Source organism: Lingula anatina, chromosome 2 (genome assembly GCF_051362555.1).
Source record: "Lingula anatina isolate TDL-2025a chromosome 2, LinAna3.0, whole genome shotgun sequence".
Classification (NCBI taxonomy): Eukaryota; Metazoa; Brachiopoda; class Lingulata; order Lingulida; family Lingulidae; genus Lingula; species Lingula anatina.
In genome coordinates, this window is record NC_141768.1 from 29686700 (window position 1) to 29707628 (window position 20929).

At 35.8% G+C, this 20929-nt stretch overlaps 2 protein-coding genes across 6 annotated transcripts in view; one reads left to right on the plus strand and one right to left on the minus strand.

Moving 5' to 3' along the window:
- The window catches only part of LOC106166671 (zinc finger FYVE domain-containing protein 26-like), a 33753-nt gene extending 25272 nt beyond the window's left edge, over window positions 1–8481 (minus strand). Inside the window, exons 1-8 of one of the 3 annotated variants that reach the window (XM_087005862.1) lie at window positions 8121–8481; window positions 7866–7950; window positions 7351–7437; window positions 6540–7190; window positions 5904–6071; window positions 2565–2653; window positions 2109–2287; window positions 74–1411 (exon numbers count right to left, since the gene is read on the minus strand). In XM_087005862.1, the coding sequence (XP_086861988.1) occupies window positions 74–1411; window positions 2109–2287; window positions 2565–2653; window positions 5904–6071; window positions 6540–7190; window positions 7351–7437; window positions 7866–7950; window positions 8121–8344 (2821 nt within the window). In that variant the 5' untranslated portion in view covers window positions 8345–8481. The remainder of the gene's footprint in view (window positions 1–73; window positions 1412–2108; window positions 2288–2564; window positions 2654–5903; window positions 6072–6539; window positions 7191–7350; window positions 7438–7865; window positions 7951–8120) is intronic. The other 2 variants (XM_087005861.1, XM_087005860.1) reach the window with 2 other exon arrangements.
- Window positions 8477–20565, plus strand: LOC106166713 (serine/threonine-protein kinase Nek2). 3 transcript variants are annotated; one of them, XM_087005863.1, is made up of 10 exons: window positions 8477–8621; window positions 14970–15083; window positions 15467–15684; window positions 15973–16210; window positions 16353–16562; window positions 16663–16816; window positions 16947–17001; window positions 17718–17782; window positions 18163–18180; window positions 19584–20565. In XM_087005863.1, the coding sequence occupies exons 2-10, from the start codon at window positions 14988–14990 to the stop codon at window positions 19934–19936; spliced, it is 1407 nt and encodes a 468-aa protein (XP_086861989.1). In that variant the 5' UTR covers window positions 8477–8621; window positions 14970–14987; the 3' UTR covers window positions 19937–20565. The 3 variants fall into 3 exon arrangements, with proteins under 3 accessions (XP_086861989.1, XP_086861991.1, XP_086861990.1); XM_087005864.1 differs by lacking the exon at window positions 8477–8621 and adding an exon at window positions 8739–8761; XM_087005865.1 differs by lacking the exon at window positions 18163–18180.
- Window positions 20566–20929: the final 364 nt, after the last annotated feature.

Here is a 20929-nt window from a genome sequence, read left to right on the forward strand (position 1 = left end):
CATTCAGTCTCTTTTTAAAGAGACAATTTACTTTTTTAACAAAAGTAACAGTTTGGCATAAGTTGAACCTCACCCAAATCCTCACTGCTGTCGGTGTCTTCCACTTGTGTCACCCCACTGGCTAGCTGCCCCACTACTGTAGGTATAGTAGCACTGGACACCAACTGATATCTCCACTGAGCCTCGCTGATATATTGGTCCAGTCTGGAGATATGCTTCTGTAATGTGTCATTTCTCACACTGGACTGAACCCATTTGGACATTTCAAACTCAAGCTCTTTGCTAATGGAAGATTCCGCACTATCCAAGTCCCCAGGATGCCTGTGACTGCCTATCGCTGATATCCCAGACTGCCTGAGACGCTGACCCTGAACAGCGAATTTGGCTGCTTTGAGATCCACCACGCAATCCTTCAAAACAGATAAAATGTCCCTAACAAGGTATTCATTCATCAGAAAGCCTAGTTTAGGACTGCTGGTTGAGCTTGAAGTACTGAAAGCACTTGTGTTGCCGGATGTGTGTGTCTGTTTCTTGTGATCTAAATTCTTATCATGGCTAATGAGTCTGTTTTTCAATTGAAGGAGTCGTGATTTCTCAAGTGGTCCTTCTGCTTTGGTTGGTGAAACTATTGCAGTTGAAGAATCTTCAAAGGGTACATCGTAACCAGCAGCATAATTGATTTGAGACTGAAGTTCTAATGCTTCTACTGCTTGGTCGGGAGTGTCTGATAACACAGTCTGCTCACAGGAAGCTTCCATGTCAGCCCTGAAGGAATGCTCCTCTGATATTGTAGATACATCTCTCCAGTCTACAGTTGTGTTAGGACTGCCCAACTCTGGTAATTCCTCTCCACTCTCTGAGTAGACCTCTGCAATATGTTCATGAGTTACAAACAGTAGAGAGAACAAGTTTTCTATAATCTCAACTCTGTATGTCAGAGGATGGATACTGCCCAAAAGTTGGCGACCATGGTTCAGATTTTTCATCACATGTTCTGCATAATGTTTCTGTAAATCATTAGTTTCCAAGTGGGCCTTTGGGTCTCTGTCCCATGGCACTTTTGAATCAACAGATCTCAGTGACCTCAGTATGTGTCTTTGTGAAGACTGATTTTCACTAGAATCCTTATTTTCATTGTCCATTTCTACACTTTGTTCTTCACTGGACAGACTTGATAATATTTGTCTCCTCTTTGGCACATGGTCAACTTTCAAGTTTAAGTTGGCACCAGCAGCTATTGCATCCATAAAGCACCTGATGACACAGTAGCTACGGTAGACAGCCATGTCACGCAGATGCTCCATACTTAATGGGAGAGGTTCCACTTGCTCTTTAACACCACCATCATCATCATCAAGGTTGAATCTCACTGATTTTTCTTTCTTCAACACAACAGGTGCTTCTTTCCCTACTATATATAGAAGAATTAGTACTTAAAATCAGCTATTTTTATGACATGTGTTTCCATGTTTACACCTAAAAACGAAGCATCAATTTTTAAAACAAGAACACTGAATATTTTTTTTTGTACTCTAGTTATAATGTTTGTGTGTGAAGGTGTGAGTATGTCTACTATACATGTGTCTATTTTAATTTAGCAAAAAGAAGTTTAAGAGGTTGTAAAAATGCCAAGTAGGTAAACAGAATAGACAGTGGAGATGAATAAGACAGCACAGAAGCCTTATAACAAACTGTTTTGCTACTATACAGTTACTTATCCATATTTAAAGTTTTTCCATGATAATGCATTGATCAATAACATCTGGCATAAAGTAGTTCACCATTATATGCATGTTAAATATACTTAAAAGCCTATAAAACTAAATCCAGATTAGTTACCATCATACTCATGGTGATCATACAACTCGACGATTGTAAATCAAGGATTAGTTTTGCAGTTTTGCTGTGTAAATAGCACCTGCCCTACCTAGCACCATCACCCAAATCCAATATGTAAAATTTAAAAAATTATATATATATGTGTGTATATATATATATATATATATATATATATATATATATATATATATATATATATATATAAATGAACATTGGAAGACATGTCAGTGTATAAAAACATGATTACAAATTTTATGTGAAAACCTTACCCTGATAATCTAATACAGGACTTTTCTGTATAATATCCAGAACCTCCTGTTCCTCCAGCTGAGAAAGATGTGTGGCATGGTGAAGCATGTAAAGCACAGAATGAGTCTCCAGACTCTGAAACATGTCTGTCAAATTCTCCTTCAGTGCTGAGGTAGATCCTGAAGCCTTCATCAATGGGCTGGAAGAGAAAGGATTTATTTCTTATTTAGCCCTTGAACAAAAAAGTACACACACACACATGCACGCACGCACGCATGCACATACACACACACACACAAATGGTTCAATACACTTTGAATATGCATAAATGAACCAAAGGATTATTATCAAATATACAATAATTTATGCATTTTCTACAGGGTGTACAATTAACTAACTTAAAATACAATATTAGTTTGTCAGCTTAAGCTGCCAGACTACCATGTGCAAATCTTTTAAATGCTCAAAGCAACTACCTGGCTTTCTCTAAGCACCACTGTACCAAATCAACTTGGTAGGACAATCTCTTGCAGGCCTGCTGCAGAGCTGAAGGAATCTCATCTTCCTGGCATTAAATGAGAAAAAGACTGAAATCAAATGTTATTAACAAGGCAGCAAAGCTGTCAAATGTACAGACAAAAAACAGAAAAAAAAAAGATGCAAAATAGGTCATTATGTCAATTTTGATGCAATAATAAATGCTTATAATAGCACAGTCAGTCAACACTGATTTTTAATCATGCACAACAGGTAACATGGTCAATAACAGGAGCAGATTCAGAGATATTTTCTGACAGTATTCCAAAGTATCTTTGTTGATCCATCCTCCATTTTGATAGTCTTCCAACAGAAACCCGTTAATATAAACTGTAAAATCTGACTGTCTTCCAGGAGACCCAGAAGATGGTCTTAATCCACCCTTTCAATAAGATTACAATGTCAGGACCATGAGAGTTAAAATTCACATGATGAAAGTCCCTATATATGAAAAATGATGACAGTGCATAAAATAATATTACATCGTGTTTAAAGACATAAATACCAATACAGCTGCTTATGTGGAAATACTGAAAATGTGCACAGCCTCAGGTGGATGGGAGTTAAAAATCACATCTTAAAAATGCCAGTGTTGGAGAAAAAATTAAATAGAAACAACAAAAATATAATTCTAATGAAGCTGTTATTCACTGCTTCCTTATTATGGACACTATGTTATCTAGCAGAGAGCTTAACAGGGAAATATCAACAAGTGTGCTTTATGAAATTTCAATTAATGGCTACTTAATTAGGTAAATGAGTTTATAGCACTGAAATTAGCCTTGTGAATACCCAAGGGGAATTAACAGACTGACCACACAAATTTGTCTATCAAAGGTCTTCAGGCCCATAAGTCACACCTTAAGAAAAGCAGAAAACAATAATGCACAAAAACAGGAGACTGCCCAATTCTGATGCAATAATACATTATGTTTAACTGCACAGTCAACATAAAATTTTAATTATGCACAACAGGTAACGCTGATGAATATTAGAAAGTGCCAGAATGAGAAAAATGAAAATTTCACAAAAAATGCATAAATTTAATAAAAATGATGACCCAATTGACCTGGCTTTCTAATTTGAACTGCACGCCAATCCTAAAAATCGTACTTATAAGTTAAATATAATAATAAGTAACACAGTTTTCTTTTCATAATGTTTGCAGTAGCAGTGCAAAAAGATTATTGTCAATTTTGATGTAACATTACATAATAAATTATAGAATAATTATCACCAATTTTTGATTATTGACTATAAATAGCATGGACATGTAGAAAATTTGATTACCATTAGGCTTCATGTCCATGGGAGCTCTGAGTCCCACAATGAATATGCCAAAAAGATAATGAATATTTCACTAAGTGTTAACTTCCAGAAAAAGAAGCCAATTAGACTGCTTTTCCAACTCGGGCTGCATTTTAGTCCTGTGTTTCTTTTTTGAAAGTTTGACAGTAATAAGTAACACCGTTTTCCCATAATGGTCATCATGGCAGCAGCACCAAATATTGTGTTTTCTTCTATTTTGATGCAACATTACATAATGCTTAACAGCATAATGACCATCAATTTTAAATGATAAAATATACGTGTCATGGATTTTCAGAAAATCTTCAAGCCCGTGGAGGTTCTAAGTCGCACCTTGAAAATGTCAATAAGTGAAAAATTAAATTTTCACAAAAAACTGTTAAATTGCCAGAAAAATTTACCAAACAGACTGCATTGCCTACTGAGGCTGTATGTTAGACCCATGTTTCTTTCTTGTAAGTTTGAGAACAGCAAGTGACATGTTTTCCCTTAAATGGTCATCATAGGAGCAGTGCCCTAAATAGGGGTTTCTTCAAATTTTGATGCAACGTTACATAATGTTTAACAGCATAATAACCATCAAATGTTATTAATAAAATATTAGTAACATGGACATTCAGAAAACGTGACAAGCAAAGGTCTTCAGGCCCATGGAACTTCAAAGTCACATCTTGAAAATGCCAAAATGTAAACAAGACAGCACTGTCCTGAAATGGGTTTATTTCCATTTTTAACACTTTTTTAACATAAAACAAAATAAACATTTTACTGCCATTTTTATATGACCAACTAAGAAAATTGATGAGATGGGAAAAGTATCAATAGAACAGTGTTAAATGTCCAATTTCCTCCATTCTGAGATTCTGAACATAGTGGATGATTGAATCGACAAACTGCAATGATATGAGTTTATTTCCATTTTTGACACTTTATTACACAATACATGATAACAAGTTTACCATGTTTTTTTACATAATCAACTAACAATGTTGTAAAGATGCAGGAAATATCAAACAAACACTTTTACGCATCTAATTAGTTCAATAATGAGACTGTAAACATGCCTAATAATTGAATCTGAGGAAATGTGAAAAAACAGTATAACTTCTAAAATAATGGCCCGATTATGCTGATTTTCGAACTCAACCTGCATTTTAGTAAGATTGACCACTCCTGTGAATAAAATGCCAATTGGCAAATCCGTTTTTCTTATATTGTGTTATCAGTGTTGCATTTATATTGAAAAGTGAAAAAACAGCATAAATTCCCTAAAAATGGCCCAATCATGCTGATTTTCGAACTTGACCTGCGTATGAAGAATTTTCATCAGTTCTATAAGTTTCAAGCCAAAAGGTAAAATGGTTTTCCACTTACTGTGTTATCGGTGCTGCATATATGCTGAAAAAGTGAAAAAACAGCATAAATTCCCTAAAAATGGCCCAATCATGCCGATTTTCGAACTTGACCTGCATATTATGAATATTCATCAGTTCTATAAGTTTCAAGTCAAAAGGTACAATGGTTTTCCACTTATCGTGTTATCGGTGCTGCATATATGTTGAAAAAAGTGAAAAAACAGCATAAATTCCCTAAGAGTGAACCGATCATGCTGATTTTCGAACTTGACCTGCGTATTATGAATATTCATCAGTTCTGCAAGTTTCAAATCAAAAGGCAAAATGGTTTTCCACTTATCGTGTTATCCGTAAAAGTGCACGGCGACGGCGACGACGGCGACGACAGCGACGACGGCGACGACAGACGCAGATGATGGCTATATGTACAGACACATCTGTGTCTGTACATAAAAAAGACACATAACAAATTTTCATATCAAACTTTTAATTACACAAAAGCAAACCAAGGTGACATTTGATTTATTATTTTTTTAAAACATTAAGTTACGCTGATTAACACCCACAAAGGCACATGAATCAAATTCTAGTTTCCAGCAAAAAATGTAAATATACCTTTTCATTCCACAACACAGTGAGTAAGTTCCTAGCACTTGTGCAACTGTGACAATATTTCCATCCCATCAAAAGCACCATTGGTTTCAGCACCTTTAATTCTGGAGCAATAAACAACTGCTGGAGATTGTGGAACTGGCCAGTCTTAATCATCTGAAGAGCAGCTTCCTAAAATGATAAGAACATATGAATTATAATATTGTACGCTATGTTTGTCTCTTTTAAAATTGCACAATATTAGGTCTCCTTTTGAAAACAACAATCGCTTAGTACAAGTACATGAATGTTAAGATCACAAAACATGACAAATGACATGCTTTATAGGTAAGGAGTTTCGAGATGCAGCACCGATGTTACGGTCATATTTTACCAACAAACCAATTGGATCTCTTAACAACAATAATGATATTTTTAAGAAATCTTTAAGACCCTTTTTTTAAGCAGACATGGGAAAACTATGAAGATACTGAAGATCCGGAGGACCCGCACTACAAGAACTACTACAAGTACTCCCAACTCTGTGCTGGTACAAACTAAGTGTTATATTTTGGTAAGTCTATGTTTACTTGTGATTTACAAAACAATATATATAAAACATTATTTAGAGAAGAAGGGTCTTGCAGCTCAAATACTTACCACTTCAAAATCAATGAAGTGCTTCTCCTGTTTTAAACATCTGAGATAAAGCTGCTGCCAAGCTAACTCTCGGTCTTTGCACACTGCTACCGCAAAGATATGTCTGTGCTCATCTTCAATCTGTTCAGGTTCACCTCTGCTTTCACAGCCATTGGAATGTTTCTCTGTAAAGCTATTTGACAGAACCTTATTTTCAATATCACAGTAAGTGTCAATGAGAAAAGGGTCATCCCGTCCAAGTAAGGATGAATAAATGGCATTTTTATTGAGTGGAAGATCCTTGGCATCAGCTTGCAAGACTAGCTTGGTCAGAAAGTCATTCAATCCAAGTCTTTTCATATCAGTGTTTGGGTTAAACAGGGCTAACAAGGAGTACAGTTTGTCTTCCAGCATAAGGTTCTCATGTTGTTGTTTTGTTCCTTGCAAACTATTCAGAATGTCTTCCATACATTTTATGTATACTCTTTGAAGTTGCTCATTGTTCCAGTCATATCGTTTGTGTTTGAATGTCAGATGGCATATCATTGCACTGCCCAAAGCTGGTTCAGAGTACAGGACATCTTTGATATAATTGAGACTATCACTGCCAAATGGCAGCACAGGTTGGGCTGCCCGTGACTGTCTCTGTTCCCTTTGATAGGAATACAGCTCCTAGAAACAAAACAAAGAGATGAATTGTTATATAATTTAAGTGCAGTCATTACATATTTAGTTGTAAAGTTGGCTCTTTTATTTTGTATTTGTAATGAGAAGGCAATAGAGGGAATACAGCGAAACAAAAAATGTATTTGTGAGAAGTGTGCAACTATACCCTCAGTATGTCTTTTGACACCCCTCCCCCAGCCTGTAGTAAGAGGAGCTGAAATTCCAAGTCTTCTTTAAGGTGAACAAAACCATCCTTAAAAGAAAACAATGCAAAAAAATTGTCAAATGAACGGACAGCTAAATGACAAAAGTAATGGAAGTATTGACCTGAAAGAAGTTTTAAAAAATGAAGCAGAAATTTAACCATATAAATGCACAAATTGGTTTGTGTCAATGTTGGCACATCATTACGTAGTGCTTAATTAACAACAACATAATCACCAATTAATGATAATGAACTTCTTCCTACTATTGTCCTTTATGCTTATTTTGATGGTGATATATTGATGATGATGATGACAATGTTAAGAAACAGCTTTGTATAGACCAACTAGACTGACTCTTTTAGTATGGAATTAAACAAAATGTAATATCCATATAACAAACTTTGAGGATTCCTTCTATTGGGGAAAAAAATAAAACAAAAAAAAACAAAAACAAAAAAACGCAAATTAGAACTACCCCACTTCCTGTTCTTTTGGATTCCAATTCTGTTAGGCACAGCCATGATAGATGTTGTGGAGAGTTCACTGATTCTGATCTTAAGCTACAAAATAATAAAAAAAAAATGACAATGAGAAGTCGAGCTTTTCAAACTTGATAATCACTTACTGACCATTACTTAAATCACGAAAGCAGGGTACGGTATTGAAAGAAAGAGCCGCTGCAAGATATGTTAAATCATTCATATTAAAAAGTGTAAATTGCAAATCAAACCTTAAATTGTATGGGCGCTCCGCAACCTGTGCAACAAATTCATGTATATCTTTCCCCAAAACACAAGCATGTGCGTGGAGTTCCTGAATACACGCTCTTGCCAACTCCCATTGGCCAAGGTACACATTATTTGTGAAAAAGCGAAAAAGATGCTTGACGGAAATGCCTTTCTCAAATCCAAACTGATGAATAGATTGCTCCTCAACGCTACCTGCAGAATCCATATTATCTGTTCAAGTGCATGATATCACAAATAAACCAACAAAAGAGGTAAACTTAAAGGAAACACTAAATGCTAGAAAACTCAGTTGGTTAACCAACATGGGGGAGGCCATTTTGTTATGATCACATGATTTCTTCCGTACAAAGATCCAATCAAAACGCTTATTACCTGTACGATTGACCAATCAACGCCGATCTCTAAATGCATTAGCGGTTGTTTTGAACAAGGAAAAAAAAGGCGAAGAGAACATTTTGTGTATTAGTTGTTGATGTTCAGAGGTAAGAGTGTATTTGGGTATTAATGTAGATCTATGTAGTTGGTTTTCAAGATATTTGTTAAGATAAAATATGCTGTCATACTACCATGATTATGGAACAGAATTTGTAGGTCTTGCAAGTTGCATGTACATGCTGCGCAGGTAAGCCTTAGCCACAATATAATGCTCACATAGTATTTGAGTAGATCTATGAAGTTATCTTTTAAAACCGGATCCAGATAAATACATTGCAGGGCCTCCCGCTGGCGCGACTGGTGTTAAAAAAGCAGCCTATTAAGGCGAAAAATGAGCTCTTAGAACTAGATCTAACACCCCATTTCCATAGATTTTTAGATCGATCTATCCCTGTGGGGAGTCTCACTAGATTACTGTCTGCTTGGCCGGCTTAAGCGTCTATCCCGCCAACTAAAAGCTGTAAGGGGGTAATTAACTATGGTGCCCGCTCGGCTGACTGCAATTTAGCGTGAACCCCCAGGGAGTTAGGTCGATCTAAAACTTAATCCTTAGATCAATCTAAAGCTCTGGGAAAGCACCCTAAGGCCCCATTCAAAATAGGGGACTAACTAGTTTGAAGATCAAATATGGCAACTCACTATAGTTAAATTGATTTATTTCTGTGACAATGCCGAATATATACAAATATAATACAATAATGTGAATATATAAGTAACGGCCCAGCCCTATGGGCTTACAGAGTCACCGGTTACCAAACATTAGTTATATAGAAGCTTCTTTCTGACCTGAAAGCAGTTAAAGAGAAACCTCGCTGTGCTTCTATGAAAATCTGTAAAAAGCACTTGAGGTCTCTCCTTAACCACTTCCAGGTCATGAAAGATAAGATCACCCACTTTTACTTTTTCAAACCATTTTTTTCTTAAATCTTTATAAATTGGACAATCAAATAAAAAATGATACTCATCTTCTACTTTTTGTGTGTTACAAAGAAAACATAGTCTGTCATCTAATTTTCTGTTAACAAAGCGGCCCGTTTCTACATGTAATGGAAGAACCCCTGATCTAAACTGGGCCGTAATCGATCTTTCCGCAGCTTTTAAATTGTACTTAACATAATTTTCCACAGATAAATTTTCTTTAAGTTTTCTGTAGACCCTTAACTTTGGTTTTTTTAATACTGCTTCTTTCCAGGCTCTCTCCTGCAATTTAAATAATATGTTCTTTATAACGCCAACATCACAATAAACTAAATCATTAAACAAATGCTCCATTTCACAAACAGCTAAAACTCGAGAGACATGAGCACACCAATTAATGTTACCCTCTTTTGCCAAGTCATAATCTCTAATGAAAATTTGTTTTGTAATCCTATCGTCACTCATGCTCAAAAGTCTGTTCCACAATCTTATAAGGTGCAACCATCTTTTATATTTAGTATTCATCCAACCTATATCTCCTTCTATGGCCAGAAGAGGAGTAAATCTGTGCACCCCAAGAAATACCCTGGCGGCTCTAAACTGAATTTTATCTAGCTGCTTATATTCATTATATCCCCAAACACCTGCTGCATATTCTAGAATGGGACTAACACAAGAATCAAAAAGCTTTGTGTACGTGGAATACCCCATATATCCTTGATGTTTATACTTAGCTACTATGGAACCCAGTGCCCTACCTGCAGCATGAGACATCACATCTGCATTTGTACTATAATTAAGTGTCTCTACTAAGGTAACTCCAAGATATTTATAAGACTTTTCATAATCAAGTGGCACTCCACCGCAATTAAACTGAAAGTTACTCCTTTCAACACCTGGTTTTCTAAAATGTACGATTTTTGTTTTCTTTTGGTTAACAAATAAACTCCATTTATAAGACCACTCACTTAGCTTATCAAGCATAGCTTGCAAGTTTTCCTCCGTAGGAGCAATAAATACCACATCATCTGCATATAATAATATATCTACAACGTTTTTTCCTACTTCAACACCTTTCGAGATCCGTTTTATCTCTTGCGCTAAATCATTAATATATAAGGCAAATAGGGTTGGTGATAGATTATCACCTTGTCTTACACCATATTCAGTATTGAACCAATTAGATTGCATGTCTCCTACCTTAACACAAGCTTCTGTAAATGCATATATGTTTCTAATAGCCCAGTATACTTTACCATCTATACCAGATCTCAATAATTTGTACATTAAATAATCTCTGTCGATGCAATCAAATGCTTTATGAAAGTCTATGAAAGCACAAAAGGTTGATAATGCAACATTAAGTCTATTTCTTATGATAGAATCCAAGGCAAATATATGATCTTGACAAGACCTATCCCTGCGAAAACCGTTCTGCTCATCTACTAGAACATTTCTGTTGTCAAAAAACTCAGTTAATCTATCGTTTAAAAGACTCGTGTACATTTTTGCTGAGCAACATAATAAACTAATTCCTCTATAATTCAGAGGAACCCTCTGATCCAATTTACTGTCCTTTGGAATAGGGCAAATAATTGCCTTCCGCCATACTGAGGGAATCTTTCCTGAATCCAAGCATAACTGAAATAATTTATGCATAACTTTAATAGCATTATCACATTTGTACACTTCGTTGGGCAGCATGTCTACTCCAGGTGCTTTTCCTTTTTTCATTTTGGCTATTACACGAACTATTTCACTAATATCAATGTTTCTATTCAACATCCCATTACTTTCGTACAGAGGATCTATCATGTATTGCTCTTTCAGAATATTACTATTTTGTATGTCAGCCTTGTGTTTGTCTTTCCTAGGCTCATTATTCCCATAGTTATTGTACAGCATTTGGAAATCATCCCTCCATTTATTTATTACAGTGTTTTTATCAGTGGTAACGTTTCCATCAACATAAACTTCTAATGGGATGGTTTTGTTTTTACGAGGACCTAACCTGTTCACTTGTTGCCAAAATTGCTTAGGGTCTCTAGCATGCAACTCTTCAATGTTGGTAGACCTCTCTAATCTGTCTTTTCTTTCGAAAAATCTAAACTTTCTGTCGAACACATGTTGTGCCTCGCGAAACAATTTAAAAAGCCCTTGTCTCTCTTTTTTATTTTTGGCCCGTCGGACAGCTTTTTCACGTCTGTTCATTTCTAGCCAAAAGTCGTGCAGCTCCTCGTTCCAAAATCGTTTTCTTGATTTACACTTTTTTCTCATTTTCTTTGATGCATCCAAGTAGGGTATATTTTTATTCATTTCATTTAAAACAACATCTGTAAAATCCCTGTATATACTGTCTATATCCTCTTGCTCTTCACGATTACACTGTATCCGTTCAATTATGTTTAAAATTGCTGTTCTGCACATATGAGATGCCATAAAATTCTCATTTATCTTATTGAAATTAAACCTTCTACCCTTACTTGGAGCACTGTTATTCTCTATTGAGCACTCTGATTCTTCTGTTAACTGAACATGTGTGTCTAGCACAAATGATAAAAATGCGTGATCAGGTACCTTTGATCTGCCGTTTAGCAATAAGTGTAAATGATGACATTCTACTAAGTCACTACATGGAGATACGTGCATACTATGACATTTACTAAACATATCTTGAGCTACTATTATATAATCAACTACTGACAAACCCCGTCCTGTTCTACAAGTGAAGTCGTCTTTCTCTTTAGAAACTCTACCATTTAATACACAGAATTTTGATTCTATTAAGAAATCTATCATAGACACACCGTGCTGATTGACGGTTTCATCAACACAGGCTCTCTCTGGAAGGTTATCTATTCCCTCAATGCAGTCTTGTAAATTACCGATTCTGGAATTGAAATCACCACAAACAACTACTGCATCCATATCAGCTGCGGTGTAAATTTGACTTAGCAAGTGTGAGAAAAAAGATTCTGCATCTCTACCCCACGGACTATTTTCCGGGGGTAAATAACATGAGAACACTAACATGGTGTACCCTGATATCATATGCTCAAATCTAACACCGATTATCCCTTCCACAGATTTATCATATACTGTTACATTGTATTCCGTTAACACATCATTTTTTATCAAAACACCAACCCCCCCTGATCCCTTAGGGGCTCTTACATGTAGAGATTGTCTATTTAAACCTAGCCACTTATAACCGTCCATCTCTAATGATTTTTCTCCAATAAGATGAGTTTCACATATGCATACTATGTCACAGCCCGTAGCCTTAATTAAACATTTTCTCAATTCCTCGTTCCTTATAGTCCAACCACACACATTCAACTGCCCAATTTTAAGTGTGCTTCTTTGTAGCTGGGCCTCTTCCTAGCGTGCACTACCATTTGCTCTGCCATGAATCGATCCACCGTGACTCAATCTACTCTGATGTTCAAGACTGCTTTCCACCAAGTTTGTATCTCTTTTTTCCAGCCGACCATTGCGCGTTAACCTGTAATCCCTTCCGTTAGGCATCATATTCAGAAGCGTCCTTGTGGTCTGCCTCCTACTCAATTCCTCTGGTGTTAAATAACTCCGAATATACACTTTTTCATACCCGCTGCCTTTCTTCCCAAGCTTGACTTTTGCTTTAAGAATGTCAAGTTTTTCGGCATGAGTTTTCATCTGTACCTTTATTAGACCCGGTTTATTGCTGCTAGATTTCATTCTCATACATCTTATGGGGACCGTATCCCGTAGACCAAGGCCCTTACTAATCAGCTGCTCACATTTCCCTTGCAGATTTTCTCCCCATTCTTCTATCATACCACTAATCACACATGTCTTGTCTGGCGGGTATTCTGGTTCCCATATTCCTCCACTTGGTGTATCGGAGATGCCATTTGCCTCTAGTTTCTCAATTCTTTCTTGTATATCATCCAATGATTTTAACACCCCATCTATTCTGGCCGATTCTTTGTTGATATCTAGGGTCAACTCATCCCCAAGCGCTTTTATTTTAGTGTTCATGTTCATCAGAACTTCTTCCTTAAACCTGTCTAATTTAGATTCGAACATTTTCTTTAGTGTATCTTGGTTTTTTCGAAGCTCTGTGACAACTGTGATTACCTTGTCTAATTTATCCGAAAGTCCCGCTACCGCATCAGATTCTTTTTTCCCATCTTCTTTCGTCACCTGGTCTGCATTTTTCCCATTGTTTTCAAGTGTAAACACTGGTGACCTGTCACTTTTCAATACTGCCCCATCTTTTTCTTCATGGTGTAGCACTTTATTTGCTTCGTGTAGAATTTCACTTGTAGCTTTATTTTCGGGCGGGGTGTTTATCTGGCATCCTTTCTTCGCTTGATTTTCCGCACCCTCCATATCACATCCTCCACTTCCTCTGCTCTTTCTTTTGCCTTTCGTCATTATGCATAGTTAGCCAACAGGTTTGAGATCATACCTATGCCGTCTGTATACACAGGGTGCTTGTGAGCAGTCTTTGTTTTGTGTTCAGTCACAATTGAGAGTTACACAGTCTTACATAATCATCTCTGCAACTGATAAATTTCAGCTTTACCTTTGTCTCGATCTTGATTTATGAATCGATTTGAAAGACCTTTTTCTAGATTCCTGGGTCACAGTCGTCTCTGTGCTTGGTTTCTGAAAGCTCCCTGCACATTAGGTAATGCCCACGCCAAATTTGAATGCAATCACTTGAGTGTTTCTATCTTAAAATTTGACTTTTCTCGGAGCTGACCGGAGCTGACCAGCGTGCTAAAGTGGGTCACTATAAAGCTTGTCGTCTCATCTGCTAATAAACACTATAAATAGATATCCTGTGGGGAAATATTCAAGTGGGTCAGCCATATATGACCCTCGGACAAGTTAGTCCCCTATTCAGTATTCTGAATGGGTGCTGTTTGCCAATTTGAATGATCCAATTTATATCCCCAATAATGGTATCACGGTGTTTCTGGTTTTGGGGGACTGGCTATAAGTTGTAAGTTAATGGAAAATGTGTTCATTTCTTTGCACTGAAATGCATTCCCAGGCCATGCTGAGGCTGATAATGTTAGCTCCTGTGGTGGGGCTGTTTGATCCATCTTCTGTCTAAATATTTCTGTAAATAAGACCATCATTTGCAAATTGACTTACTGTACAGTTAATTGACTTCACAGAATCCTGTACAAGTAAGCTGTTTAAATGTGACAAAGATATTACTGGACCTAAGACTGCATTCACATTCACATATCATCCAACTCTGCAGGAGATTCTTGCTAAAGTGGAATCAGGATAATTGCAACTAAGGGGTAATTAAATAACGTTTGCTCATTAAACTGATTGCACTTTTATGAGAATCCTCCGCAGAGTTGGACTGACCCAGCTTGTACAGTGTGTTAGTCCAAATGCAGGAAGGAGTGGTAAAGTATAGACATTCAGTTTACATAATGTTCAGAAGATTTTCTTTGCATGTATTTCAGAGGTCATAGACAATCACAATGCCTGCATCACTGGATGACTATGATGTGATATGCACTATAGGGTCTGGATCCTATGGGACTTGTAAAAAAATCAGGAGGAGGTCAGATGGCAAGGTATTTGTGGTCCATATTTGAATGTCAGTCTAATGTTTTGTTATAATTTAATTCATAAGTTATAACACAATCACTTTTCTAAATAATCATGCAACGGGAAATTAAACATTAAAGAGCCTTTTGCTAAAATAGATTTTATTTACCAAAAATATTGATGCTTATTGTTTCCTATACAGTTTAAACCAACACATTTTAAAAACTAGAATCTTTTTAAAAGTTTTAAACCCCTCCCCAGGTAGGAGTCGGCACTAAGAGTGACATTGGAATTACAATGGATTATTTGTTTCTAAAAGCTCACCTTTAAATATTTCTGTTCTAACAGTTAAAACACCAATTAGTGTATTTTATATATTGTTTGTTCTTGATATTCCATACTTTATTAGGTGTTGGTATGGAAAGAAATAGAATATGGAACAATGTCGGAAACAGAAAAACAGATGTTGGTATCTGAGGTGAATCTCCTGCGAGAACTGAAACACAAGCATATTGTCAGATACTATGACAGGATCATAGACAGGATCTCTACCAAGATTTACATTGTTATGGAGTACTGTGAGGGTGGGGACCTGGCCACTTTGATATCAAAATGCAGGCGCGAGAAGTAAGTAAAATTAACTTTGGCAGTTGTGTGTGCAGTTCAGAAACAAGAATGAAATAAAAATTGGAAGTGAGCAGATTGTCACTGCATGCACAAACATTTTCTCCAAAACACCTCCCTTCAATAATTTATTGAAAACTTTACTCAGAAATCATAGTTATCAACAAGATGATATGTAACATAAAACATTTATTTGCCTGGCTTGGTTTTTATATAGCATTTTATATTTATCTGTCTTGTGTTTTTCATTTTAAAGATAAATTTGAATGCAGTTTACAATATTTTTTACAGTCGCTATTTAGATGAATCCATGATATGGAAGATCTTAGTGCAGGTCTTGCAGGCTTTGAAAGAATGTCATCGGAGAAAAGGTGGTCGTGCTGTGCTTCACAGAGATCTGAAACCAGCTAATGTATTTCTTGATGCCAGCAACAATGTAAAGCTGGGGGACTTTGGTCTTGCCAGGGTGCTACACCATGAAACCAGTTTTGCCAAGACATTTGTAGGGACACCGTACTACATGTCTCCTGTAAGTTGCTTTTCATGACTGATTGATTAATAGAGACATCCTCATAGTAAAATTTTGATATGAATAAGCTTTTTTGAAATTTGCAATATTATCAACATACTCTATCATAACAAAGACCAAGTGAATATCAATTTATTTGCAGGAGCAAATGAATTATATGTCCTACAATGAAAAGTCCGACATCTGGTCTCTTGGCTGCATGGTGTATGAATTGTGTTCCCTCCACCCTCCATTTACTGCAGCTAATCAGAAGGATTTAGCAGTGAGAATCAAGATTGGGAGATTTTCCAGAATCCCACGACAGTATTCAGATGATCTCAGCAGCATCGTCGATTGTATGCTTAAAGTAGATGTAAGTATAACTATTATGAGCTGATAAAAATGTAATATTTTGTGAAGATGTCACATAAGCGTGAATTTTGTTTATGATAATGCATTTTTTGTATTTTCAGGGTGACAGGAGGCCAACTATTGATGAGTTGCTGGACAACTCTCTAGTCATTCCTAAACTCCCAAATGATCAAAGAAGGGCTGGCACTGGTGACAAGGAATCTTCTCTCAGGCGTAGGGAGAAGATGCTTGACAAAAGAGAGAAGGAGTTGGACAGTTAGTTTTCAAATATTTCTAGCAGATTGTATAGTTTTGCGCTTGATCAAAGATTATGTCTGTGTACTTTCCTATGATATTAAGTGAAAAATGTTTTGAACAGCTAACATACAATAAACTTTCCTTTCAGGTAGAGAAAAGAGTATTGCCTTGAAAGAAAAACTAGCTGAAGAAAAACTGAGCAGGTTTGTATTCATATTCTCTTTGATCAAATTTGTACACACTTTTACATAAACACAAGCCCTATTTTCAATGTAGATAATTGTAAAAAATATCACACAATAGCAAACCCTGCTCTTTTAAAGTTATATATAAAAACTCTATAAAAGTACTATATGAAAACAAAGGCTTCCATTTTTTTAGTGTTTTAAAACGTGCAGAATGTTTTTATTGTATTAACTGCATCAATCTAATGACATGATATGTGTTTTTATTTAAGCATGGACATCTATTTATATTTGAAGGGTGTTAGAGCCACTTCTATGTGAAATACAGATATTCAGTTTGTCGTCATGCTCGTGATTCTAGTGAATTTCTTAGGGCGATAAATTTTTACGAAAGGCCTTAAAGGCTCTAAATCTAAATATGTGCCGACTAGTAGCGGACAGCTACATTTATTGGTCTGAAGTTGTTATCTTTTATGGTCTGAAGTTGTTATCTTTTATGCAGTGCAAGAAAAAGTAATTGGAGCATATACATATACAGATGCAAAATAAAATTTGAATAGACATAGTGTAATTTTAAGATCCATTTTGTAAGGGGATAGAGAAGCATACCTTTGTCTTAAAGCTTCCATTAAAAAGGATATATTTCAGGTATTAATATATCTCTTAATGTTCAACTTAGTAGGAAATTTCAATGTATTAATAATATGACATGTAGCTCAGTATAATATTTTCAGAGCTGAGGCTTTGATGAGAGACTGCAAACTGAAAAACGTTGACAGCGTTGCTTACAGAGACACAGGTAGGAATGCCAAGCATAGCCCACAAGCTATAGTGTCACCGCTTTGCAGATTGAACTGTAGTCCACAAGCTAACATATCACCAGTATATAGAGACAAAACTTTGCCAGCAAGAACAAATGATCACTAAAAGATTGCACAACATGCAGACAGTAATGTTAGATGTTCACAATTGACCCTGTTTAAAGACAAAGTATTTCTTCATTTGCTCTACCTATCAATCCAACTTAAAGAACATTTGAATGGTCATTACAGATGTTTTTACATAAAATTAAAATTTTGAAAGTCCTTTCACTGGAATGTTGTGCAATGTATAGATAAATGTCTTCAGAACACTTTGAATTGTTATGTTTTGTAACTCATTGTATTCATATTGTACAAGGGGGTGAACTCTCACAAGGTATGTTGAGTAGATAAATAAGTCTTGGATTATGTGTTCACAGAATAATAACCTGTGTGTTTCCGTCCCAAACATGCCCAATAACATGACCCAAGTGCTGTGATTTAAGTGAACATTAAAATATTAAATACATCAAGGTCACAAAATGCACAGTTTTTTTGGGGGGGCATTCAGTAGCTCATCACCCAGCCCATATTTTTGGCACAATAAAACGAGATCGGCTGCCAAGACATTCCAACCTACTCAACGTAGTGAGGTTTTTTCAGTTCACCCCTTTGCTGCTTGTTAACTTTGTTTGATTCATTAATACGCATGTAGGCATTACACCTGTATTTCATATCTGTTACATGTGCACTTAATTTTTTTGTTGCTTCATGAATCCCTTTTTTCATGTAGAAGTTGATATAGTGATAGTTGCATTTAGCTGTAGTTTAGCCTAACCCTCTTAGTTTAATTTATTTATATGTTTGAATAATATATTTGTTTAATTTGACAGTAAACTCTTCATGCAACAGTGGGCTTATTGCTATTTTTGTAAATTCCTTGACATCGTATTAATAACCTCGTGCAGTTTCCTTGCATTTGTGTGAAGTAGTTGGTTTTTTCTTGGCTTATTGTTAACAGTAGTTGGTTTTTTCTTGGCTTATTGTTAACAGTAGTTTTCCTTCTGCTTGCTTTAAAATTGCTTTCAACTGATGTGCTTTATGCACAACACGTTCAGTTCATTTTGTAATATTACTTTCTACTAATTAAGTGTAAATTTGATTGTTTCCTTTCTGTTGAAGTTACCTTTGATTTGTTATTCTGTGCATCTTACATGGAATAAAATAGTATGCATATGCTAAGAAAGTTTTTTGTTTTTATTAAGGTAAATTTAGCAGATCATATTTAATTTTAGATCTTGGTACATCAAAGTCCCATGTAAAAGTAAAGTTTTGAATTCACCTCTTGTAATATACCCAATTTGATTAAAATGAGATTTGTGCTAAAATGACTTAAATCATCTTTCACAGGTCTACCCTTCTAATTTTTTATCTGTACAGACTTTTTTATAAAGATAAGAGAGGTGTTTAGTAATTGTCATTCGACTACGGAAAAATTTCATTTTAAGGGGGAAAATTAAACGTAGCCATTTACCTCAAAAACACCATATAAGACAGCAAAATTGACCAGAGATATGAATAAAAGCGGGAATGGAAGAGAAACTTGACCAATATATCACAATCGATACTGAAACCCTCTCATCAAGAAAACATCCCCTTGGTGCATTAATTGCTCCCCCAACAAAACATTTTCATGGACTCTACTGAAGATGCAACGATTCAATTCAGTTAAAACCAATTTGGCATAAAATTTCTGATTTTAGACATACTTAAATTGACTGGTATCTCTATAAATTTCAGATATTGAGTACAAGATACTGCCACCATGTTTGGTTCACAACAGAAAAGAAGACAGCCCTAAAAAGCAGGTCACATTCAGCTTTATTGACCAGGAAAATTCAGAACCAGACTTGGAGAGTGATACAGAGCTCCTTGCTGTCAAGAATAAGCCTTCCATCCCAAAATACAATGTCAGACAGGACTCAGATGTGGGCAATGGGCAGTTTGATGCAAGGCGTAATTATGCTCACGATTACTTAAAACGCCTTGAGCTGAGAGACCGCCTCAAAAAAGCCAAAGAAAGATCAAAGTATCTGAGAGATGCAGAAATAGAATCTAGAATTAGAAGTAGACAGCTATTAGGAATGCGATAGAAATATAGTGTGTGTGTGTGTGTATTTTACCTTGTGAGTCAAATTGACTGTTTAGGTAGAGAAGTACTGCAGATGAATTGATTTACATGACAACTCATATCAGGAAAAGATGACAAATTTTAAAGTTAAGCAAGACTGGAATTCTGTCTTTTAAGAAAAACAAGCTAGTGAAATCTTAATATATGAAGAGCGTGGTCCCACATCTTGCACAATCATGTGTCGTACTTAAAATAACTTGGAAGTTTTGGTCAGTATATAAATGATACTAATGAGACAAATACTTATCCTTGTTCATTGTTTAAAACAAGACTATGATACAAGATTGTGAGATGTGGGACCACTGTTCACACGTTAAGAAACTTGCATTTCAGCAAGAATTAACTGTTTTTGATTAATTAAGGAATTTGGGCTACATTTTTGTCACACTAATGGAATGGCTGGAGCAGCAATGGAGTTTTTCGCTCATAATGACACAGTATATTCCAAAATGATGACTTATGATCAAAACCAGAAGAACATTTCAGTTTTGATCTGAAATGTAAAATGCACGTGCTTGAAAATGCCCCACATTCATAGTTTTATTCTAATTCAGACCTTAAAGACAACAAAGCAACTTCAATAAAAATCTATCTGAAGAGTTCACAATGTCATTATTTCTTTCTCGTCCTTCTTCATAACGATGTGTAGTAAGCACGTATGAGACAATACAATGCCACAAAAAAACGACCATTTTTTGCCTATAGATAGAAAATGGGGCACCATTCTTGGTAAGTGTATTGTTAATGTCCGCATGAAAAATTGCGTACAGATTTCAATAAATAAAACAAAATTCTAGGGATGAGATTTTTTCAACTATTGGCAGATTTCTGACTTTTTGGGAGCCAAAAACATCATTGGCCCAGGCAGACCCCTGAAAACCAGGCCATATTTTCTGACTTTTTCACTAAATTGCAGTTTCATCCCTGAAATTCTTTGTCACTTTTTTTTTTTTAC